The 9839-nt window shown below is 42.4% G+C and overlaps 1 protein-coding gene across 1 annotated transcript in view; it reads right to left on the bottom strand.

The window, feature by feature from the left end:
* Positions 1-5584: 5584 nt before the first annotated feature.
* SOHLH2 (spermatogenesis and oogenesis specific basic helix-loop-helix 2) overlaps positions 5585-9839 on the bottom strand; it is a 40705-nt gene continuing 36450 nt past the window's right edge. Inside the window, exons 10-11 of the mRNA XM_082675551.1 lie at positions 7954-8210; positions 5585-6566 (exon numbers count right to left, since the gene is read on the bottom strand). Coding sequence (XP_082531677.1) covers positions 6546-6566; positions 7954-8210 — 278 coding nt within the window. The 3' untranslated portion in view covers positions 5585-6545. The remainder of the gene's footprint in view (positions 6567-7953; positions 8211-9839) is intronic.

Here is a 9839-nt window from a genome sequence, read left to right as displayed (position 1 = left end):
CAGGGTGAGGGCACTGATGGTCAAGAAAGGAATTCCCCTCCCCATATACAATTCTTCTCACATGTCTGGAGAAAGCAGGGGAGTATGTGGAGCTCAGAGTAAATCCTGCAGTAGCTTCTCGGTTGCCTAAGATTAGGATTAACCCTTTAAAGTCTTTTTATGCCAAGACAATACGTTCATATTCAAGTTTTTCAAAACTCAATTTTTTGCTTCTAAAGAAAAAAGATTACTTAATTGATATCTCACCTCTTTCCCTTAACTCCATCAGAGGCTTAGAGGCATTTTCGTCCAGGTCCTGACTCACTAACCCAATTGAAGAGTTTAACTCCTTGTTACACTGAAAAAAAGTCTGGAGTGTCTCCTTTAGCAAGATATTTTAAATCATTATTTTACTAGTTAAATGTCATAAAGGGTAGTTCAATAATAGTGCTCCAGTAGGAGACAAAAACCAATGCTTCGACCACCATGGCCTCCTTTTTTATGATAGTAAATAAAATCTAAAAATACTAAAGAAAACAAGTAATCCCACAGGGAAGTGAATCTGATGGGTTTCTCCACACTCTTAACTGAATGCTTTAAAAACAACAGATTCAGGGGTATTAGAATACCACAACATGAGAGAACCAGTATTAGTCCAAAGCAGTAAGGGAAAAAACGAGTTTACTCTTGTTTCTGTGCACCTATCCTAACATACACATAAGCATGAGAGAGATTTTCTACTTCCCAATAGTTTCCAGTTCAACACTGAGATCCACTTTAGGTCTACAGGGAAAATAACCTCGAAGGAGTTTTCACAGTGTTTGCAAAGTTGACACCTGTTATCGGGGGTTTAAAAATGACGTGGAGTCTTGTAAGTCCTAAGTCACAGAACTTTTTAAAATTTGGCTATTATTTTGAAGAACACAGGAAAATAGCCTGAGACAGGATAGAGGAGGAGGAATTCAGTGTTGTAGAAAATACACCACTCCCAACACCCTCACATAGCCGATGTGGGGAAGAAAGAAGTGGAAAGGAGTATCCGTCTGCAAAGACGGTTTAGCAGACTCCGTTTCAGAACAAGTTTGTGCACTTTAGAAGCCTATTTCCCGGCCGTACTCAAGCCCACCTAGTTTACGATCTGACTTCTAGAAATGTGTGCTTTGAGCAAAAATGAAAAGTACTTTTTTCTAGGGTCAGATGAGTAAAATTCAGCAGCACCCGGCATGCTATGTAATGTAATTGTGTGCGTGTGTTTGCATCTTCCTGTTTTCAGAAAGGATATTATTCTGGGATGTTAAATCCACCTGGAAAAATCGAGAGATAAGGGGTTTCTCTGTCTTGCACAGGGGTGTCATGTTTCCATGGTGATGAAAGCAGCTCTTGATACCTGATTAACCAAGGCGATCCCTGGGCTTCCTGCTTCCTCATTCCATGTAACAGGGAGACAGGCAAAGGGAAAGGGGCAAACAACAGCAGGCCAGAAAGTCAGAAAGAAAAGTGGGGGAGGCTTCGGTTTGGTCTCAGGAATTTTGTGATGATAGGTCAATGCCAAGTATTCAGAGAAATGACATATTTTCTGTAGTTTGTTATATTGCAAAAGTGGCTTTCTGCTTTTAACAACCCCTGTAATTCTACAAACATGAAAATTTAATAAACGTGAGAAAGCAACTCCCTTCATCCACATTTTTACTGCCATCTAGACAAAAGAAAGTGAGTGAGACAGACCTCATTTTCACGGTTTTCACTCTTTTCAGTTATTCCTGCTGAAAACTCCCTGGGTCCTTTCCCACCTTTGAATTTCCCCACAGCTATACTCTGGGTGTGCAGTGTTTTTACCCAATCATCTAACTTACCAGTTTCTGAAACTCACCTCCTCAGCAAAACCTTTCTCCATCACCCAGTGGGGCAGCAATGATCCTCTCCTGTGACCTGCGGAGATTTGGGAGGATATGCTCCCCCTGCTTCATCTCCTGACATCTGCTCTCAACACACACGTGATTAGCATGTTACGAATCTAACAGTGGCTCCAAAACCTGGCTGCACATCGGAATCACTCTCTGCAGGTTACTGAGCCCCATCCTAGAATTACAGAATCACAATCTCTCAGACAGGAGCTCCCAAATGCATGGTTTTCATAAATCTACAAGGGCTTCAGGTCTGGAAGTCAATGACATACGGTTTTAGTTTGCATCTATTCTGTTTTCGTGTCTCCTCTGGATATCTGCATCCATTTACGTGCACTGGGGGTTTTTAAGTAGGATAATCAGATGCCTGCCACACCTCGGGCAGTGTTTGTTAAAATGTGGATTCCCAGCTCAGCCAAACCTACCCATCTGACCCTGTGGGGCATGGCCTGGGAGTGTGCATTTTAACGTGCTGCCACTCTCCATCCCCCAAGCGATTCTCTTTGTAGGGGACAAACTGGAATACCTATAGGGACCAGGCAAAGTCATTTCAATGAAGGAGGCAAGCTGGGTGGGAACCTGACACCCCATACGTAGGGCTGGGTACTACTTACCTGAGCAATGTGTTGCTATTTTGCCTAAGTAGAAATAGAGCCAGTATTGCTGATATTTCGAATTTTTCAGAAGCTAGAAATTCGGAGAAATTTAATTTCTCACAAGGGTTGGGGAGAGGGGGAATTGGATGAAGGTGGTTTCCAAAAGTACAAGCTTCCGGTTATAAGTGTACTACTAGGGATATGATGCACAGCGTGATTAATACAACTAACCCTGCTGTACGTTATATAGGAAAGTTGTTAAAAGAGCAAATCCTAAGAGTTGTCATCACAGGGAAGAATATTTTTTTCTTTGATTTTGTATCTATATGAGTTGATGAGCATTCACTAAATTTCCTGTGGTCATCGTTCCATGACGTACGTAAGTCAAGTCATGATGCTGCACACCTTAAACCTATACAGTGCTGTATGTCAACTATATCTCAATAAAACTGGAAGGAAAAATAAATTAAAAAAAAAAACAACAGTAAACAAACACAGCTGCCATGGGCAAGTTGTACCCTCTGCCTTAGAGGGCTCTACCCACGTGTCTCAAATCTCTGGTAACTTGCAGTGTCATGTGACATTGGGGGCCTGACCCAGTGACTTCTTATGATGAATGATAATAGAATTGCAGGGTCAGAAGGCCCTTGTGGATCATCCCATCATTTAATGACTGAATCACCCACTTCAACATTCCCCCACCCCTGGCTGACGATGCCCTAAACTGCGTCATCTCTCACCCAGAGCCCCCACCTGTGCTGCACAGATCTGCGTGTGTTCTAGCTGCTTCCACTAGGCTACCCCCCACGCACCCAATGCAGCACGTTCCCAGGTGAAACTGTCATCATCCAGCGCCATCCCTCCAAATGCTCTTTTCCTTGTGCTCCCCCAGTGAACGTCAATATGATCTGTCCAGCAACCGAAGCCAGAAACCTGGCTGTTATCCTTACTACTTTGCCCTTATTCACCACCCCTGTATTGGATCATCTACCTACTCTTGCTAATTCTGCCCCCTTAATATCGACCAGATTTGCCTCTTCTCTTCCTCCCCACAGCCAATGACGTATTTCGGGCCATCTCTTGTCTGAATTACTGGAACAGCCACTCCTTCCCCCGAGGTGCTTTAAGCCCCCTTCGATTCATTCTGCCTTTAACTCACCAAAGCCAGAGTGCTCACCCTAAAAATGCATACCTGATGATGTCAATACCATGACAGCAACAAAAGAACTGTTTAAAGTTCCAAGAGGGCAGTGTCATGTGGCCCTTGCCTCTCTCTCTCTGCTCCCGCCTATCTCCCTGCTCCATCCCTCCTCCACCCCACACCTGAACTCTCTGCATAGCCACGTGGAATTACCTTCACTTCTCCAAACGTGTTATGCTGTCCTTTCCGTCATTCCTTTGCAAATACAGTTCTGCCTGAAAACTTATCTCCCTAACCAGTCCCCAAATCTCCACCTCTTGGCTTAGTTTATGCCTACTGGTCCTTAAAATCTCAGCTTAATCATTGTTATAATTGTGGGGGCGATGACACCTATACAGTGCGCCAGACACTGTTCTAAGAGCTTTCACATGTATTATCTCATTTAATCTTCACAACCACCTTAAGAGGCAGGTACTGTTACTACCAGTTTCAGAAATGAGGATAGCGCAGACGTCACTACCCCTAAAACCTCCCATGAATCCCCAGAATGGTGTGGGTGTTGCTTTTTAGTACTTCGTATTTCTCCCCCCGCACAGCACTCACCAAACTCTACTGCAGTTCCAGCCTACCTGTCTCTCCCAGTAAACTTTAAGCTCCTAGACAAAAAAAGTTAAAAAGACGATGTCATATATATAGCTGTTTTCCCAGCATTTAAGACAATGCCTGCCAAATAGTTACTGAACAAATTAATAAATAACTGAATGATTTTTGAGGTGTTCAACATTTGCATGTTCTCCACTGAACACACAACAGTTTGTTTACAAACACTACCAATGACTGCCATTTCTGCTATGCTGGGAGACCATACAACTCATATATTAGAAAAGTATCGTGAGGGGTAGGAAATAAGTGTAAACAGAGTAGTGATACACTCTCAATAAAAACTACAGTGATGGATGGCCAAATATCTACTTCCACTCTTCCTTCCCTCTTGACCTCAAACGGGTCCCTAAGGGCTTGACCACGTCCCCCCCTTTCCCTTCTCATAATCATCACCCATGTTTAGACGCCTCCTTCCTCTTGGGTCCTCATTCCCCCAGGTACCCATCCAAGCACGTGTACATCCAGCCAGCCAGCCAGCAAGATGGCTGACAATGAGGGTCTGGAAACAAGTAAGGCCAAGTTCCTCTCCCTCGAGGATATGTCTCATAATTTGCCTAAGCCACAGAAAGGGCTCAATAAATATTTGCTTCTGCCCCTACTCCCTGTTTGGATAGGGACAGGGGCTGCTAGAACCACCAATGTGAAAACCGCAAGCTGCCAACTTTTCTAGACAAACTCTTTGCACCTTTTCATTGTGAAAACGACACTGCAACTGTCTCATGACCGGTCAACCTGATTTTACAAAGGAAAAGTGTGTTCTTCTTTACAGGCTGAGGCCCAACTAACCTTTCCTCCCCGGCTGAGAGCTGAACTGACCTGGAAGAGCATAATTTATTAAAACTAAAATTCTGGTATTAAAAATGAATTTGGACATTTGCATGAAGTTCAGGATCATGGGAACCAGCGTTGAAAAAAAAGACTGATCTGGTAGTCTCCTCTTCATGTTGAAAGGAAAAAGGGGATTGATAACAGCAGGTAGACAGGATCTGTGGGTCACCTCTCTAGGTAGAATTCCCAGCCACAGGCTGTGTCTCATGGTCCACGTGTGAATTTAGGAAAACGCTGATGCAAAGAAAAAGTCCCAGTAGAAATTAAGACCAGCTGTGAACATATGAAGTCATCCCAAAATACTCAAAATACCTCAACAGGTTCTCCTACAATGTCAAAGCCATTACTACCCCCAAAGGCAAGAGTCGAGCACACATTTATAATAATAAGCATAGAATCTTAGTTGGAAACTTCTAGTTCCTTTATCAAGTTTGTCAAACATCTACAAATTCCATTACCATGCCATCCTCAAAGAAAAGTTACACAATTTAACATGAAAATTTGGCTATGCCGAAAGTAATTTTCCAAATCCTCAAAAATCTTGTAAAATGAAAGTCCCTACACAGTACTACTAAAAGAGGGAACCCATATTTATTGAACAGAACAAAAATGGGTTACCGTTTTGAGGGTCAGAACTGAATATTTTCTTTAACAATAATACTTATACTATGCATAAGAACATTTTAGTGAAATATAAAACAAACATTTTTCTCCCCTTATTTTCAGCAATCTTTTCTGATACCCATAGGAAGAAGGAGATGAAAAACAAAGAAAGGCCTGCTAGTCTGTAACTAAAGAGCCAGAAAGAAAAATTTACCTATTAGCTATCAATTCACTCAAGGGATGGTGAAATGCAAAAACAAACATGTCAGTTTATTCATTAGTAGTCAAGTGAGGAGGTAAACACCTCTCTCAAACTATGGTATCTGAGTTTGAATAGTGAATAGCCAAGGAAGCTCTCTCAAATGTCAAATCTGGAAACGATACCACCTAGAAATAAGTGACAGTAATTCACAGTGATACTAAAAGTAAGAATCAAGTTGCAACATCTGTACTTAGTGACACCAATGCACTTTACCCAGTCTACGTGGATCTTCTTTATCATGTACCTTTCTCATAAATTGTGGAATATTTTTTGAGAAAAAAAAAAAAAAAAGAGTCTAGCTCACCTAGGCCGTTTGTTCTTGTAGCACCTGGGTTGGGGGAGATCCAAGTATGTGTGAAGGTAAGTAAAAACCTATGGCTAGCACTTTTGCTGCCTGTCTTTCTGACTGCAGAAGCTTTTAGCACATTTATCAGAAGCCATACAATGCAAACCCTTTTGATAGTAGGTCTCCGGGTGTAGCTTTCAAGATCATTCTTTGTTCCATTCTTCTTGTATTGTCAAACGGCACCCAGTAGGTGGTCTAGAGTGTGAATTTCAAACATGTGCTATTAATACGCCCAAAACTGTTGCTGCAAAGGTGAAAAAAAAACACATTAATTGAATCCTGGCCTGTTCTTACTCATAATGTCACAAAATACATTTTCTATGTCCTCAAGCAATAGGAAATTGTAAAACCATGAACTCCTCAGGTGAATACACTACAGGTTTTAAAATAGGTATTATTCATAGTTACTAAAAGTAATTATACATTGTTGTAACAATTCTCCGAAAAAACTACATACAGTAAGGGTAGGTCACAATTAAAAAAATAATATGCTGGTATACTAATGACCATTAGTAACAGTATTATATCTGTAGATACTTCATATTTTAAAATTTCTTTCTAATGCTCTTTCAAACATTTTTCTCATAAATGTTTTTTGGGAAAGTCACTATTATTCCCACTTTATAGATGTCATATGGAAATAATGGTCCCTACCTCAATGACCGTGTCAAAGATTCATTAGATCACCCACATTAAGTACGTAGGGTATCTGGCACATTACCTATTGAGTGCTCAAAACACGGTAACTATTATTAATATGCAAAAGTATCAATAATTATATTAAGGCTATCAGAGTCCATTTTAAGCAGGCCAGTCAAGTTCAGGTCTTCCTCTAGAATTGGACAATTCTTCCCAAAAATGAAGATACCACTGATCCATGCTGGACTGCTTTTCCCTTCCTCACTCCCAACTCCTAACCTCTCCACTGGGCTAATTCTTACTCTTTGGATCTCAGCTCACACAGTACTTCCTCCAGGGGTAAGCAGTCCCAATCCTTGCCCACACCCGTATTACCCTATAGACACGAGGGTCTCCTCCCGTGCGCGCCAATGCGCATCATGACTGTCTGCTTCTGTGCCCGCTTCCCTGGGAGACTCAAGCTTCATGACGGCAGGGATTGTGGTCTATCTTTAGATACTACATTTCCGGTGGTTAGCACAATGCTAGAACACAGTGGGTGCTCAGTAAGTATCTGTGCTATGAGGACACCTGGGATCTGAAATCGGCCTGGTTGGTGTCACAAGAACAGGCTGTCATAGGGTGTGTGACTGGTGCCGGCCTAAGAGAGAAATCAGCAGCGAGCCATGGTGCCAGTGGAGGGTGCGGCTGGTGGAATGGGAGGTGGCACCGTAGAAAGCAGGGTCGGGCGGGGGGAGTGAGGAGGGGCTCTAGAGGAGATTAGGTTCCGCCTGGTCACTTCCAGTCATAGCAGCGGAGCCACGTCCAGATTCACCAACTCTGGATATGGAGAGAGCAGTGGGGCGGCACGGGGAGCCAGAGCCTGGGCTGACTCCCCCGGTGCCAGGCGATGAGGTTTCTAACCAGAGCATGAACAACAAAACGCAGGCCAGGGGCTCCTGCTGGCTGGGATGAAAGAGCCCAGCCTGACCCACAGACCCCAGAAGACTTACCAGACAGTTGGGGTGTGCTGCGCACGCCTGGCCCAACACAGAATTGCAGTGCTGAGGAAGAAACTTCGAGACTTTGGGCACAGCTGTTGGAAAATGTACCGAAATGTTCTGATTTGTTACGGCAGCGGCATCATAGGAAGGGACGACTTTAGAATAGTATCTGACAGCACGGAAGGAATTGAGAGAGTGAGCTGTGCTGGGGATTCGGGTTTTACACACGGCGCCAACAGTGTTCTCTGACGCAGAGCTCGACTGACCTTTAATAAAAACAAAGCAAGTATCCATCAGTAGATGCAAATCAGTAACCCTGAACTACTATATTTGAAATACATTGCCCTCTATTTCATTTCCTCATGGTCCAAACTTAAGACTACTGCTATACTCAAATGCTGATGTAAAAACAAAGTGAACTTTCTGGTAGTGGCATTTAGAGCGATACACACACTATAAATTAGTGTTCACATGTCACTAAAAGACAGATTTTGGAGACGCATCATACCTCTATGCCATTGTGTGTGCGTGCGCATGTCTCGCCATCATAAAAACTGTGGTCATCCCTATGAAGCATGGGAGAATGTTGGAAAGAACTCCATCCAGCCACAACTCACTCACTGATTTTCTATGAGTGAAGTGGGTTATACTGTTATATAGCTATATTCTGTGCAGTAACTAGAAGGCAGAAAATTTTTTTTAATATATAATGAATGTTAACAATGTAATCTCAATATCGGGAATACCTTGTTTTGTTTTTAAACTTTCTGGCCGCGCTGTGCAGCTTGAGGGATCTCCCTGACCAGGGATCAAGCTCACGCCCCCTGCAGTGGAAGCACGGAGTCCAAACCACTGGACCGCCAGTGACTTCCCTGAACACCTATTTATTTTCTTCTGGATACTGACAGGAATAAAGGCAAAGGAACATAGCTTTATGTCTACTTTAAATACAAATGTATCTGGAATATTTGTGAAAAATCATTTCGGCAAAAGTGTACAGAGACTTGTGAAAAAGGACAAGTAAAGGCAGCCTAAGGAAGTCTAATGTTGACCAATATCAGCACTTCTGGGTTACAGGTCAGATTTAGCACAGAAACCAGGGGGCTTCAGGTGGCCATTTAACTTCTCCAGCCTTCAATTTACCGGCCTAGGTGGTGAAAGTGAAATCTGAAAGACTTATTAACTGATTTCAACTGTGCCAGTCCTCTTTCAAAAACCATTTGGCAACATGCGTGACCAGCTGTGCATGTGCTCACGTTCCCTAACTCACTCGTCACTCACTTTCAGGTATCCAGACCAAGAAAAAAGTCCAAAATACAGAAAAATCTACAGGGAAATATTTACTATCATATTATGCATAAAATCACTCTCCCCACAAAACTGCAAACACTAAATGTAGCAACAGGAGGCCGACTAAGAAAACTATTCTATAAATCGTTTGATAAACTACTAAAACCATTACAATGGTGCTGAGGGCTGCATAATACAAAATTCAAGTGGACAGGACACAATGTTAAGTAAAAAAGCCAGAGACAAAATTGGAGATCCAATATGATTACGACTGTAATGTAGAAAAAGACTGTAGTGTAGAAAAAGACTTGAAGGGAATACATTTAAAAATGAATACAGTTATTATCTTAACTGGGTTTTAGTAAAGGACTAATACTGCTTTTCAAACGGAAAAATGTATATAAATAAAATCGAAGTAGGGGTTTTGACTCAGTGACCTTCAAGGTCTTGTCCAGTCTGAACCTGACATAAGCCTATGGTCCTAGTGGATTTGTTTCTTCCCAAGAACAGTCATTTTAGGTGATGCAAAACCAAGAGATCCTGCGACACAGAAAGGCCTGAACTCACTACCATCACAAGAGTGTTTCAGAGTTTCTGCAGGATAT

The sequence above is a fragment of the Grampus griseus genome (genome assembly GCF_964374135.1).
Source record: "Grampus griseus genome assembly, chromosome: 18".
Lineage (NCBI taxonomy): Eukaryota > Metazoa > Chordata > Mammalia > Artiodactyla > Delphinidae > Grampus > Grampus griseus.
Note: the sequence above shows the minus strand (reverse complement) of the source record. Positions and strands in the feature narration are given on the sequence as shown.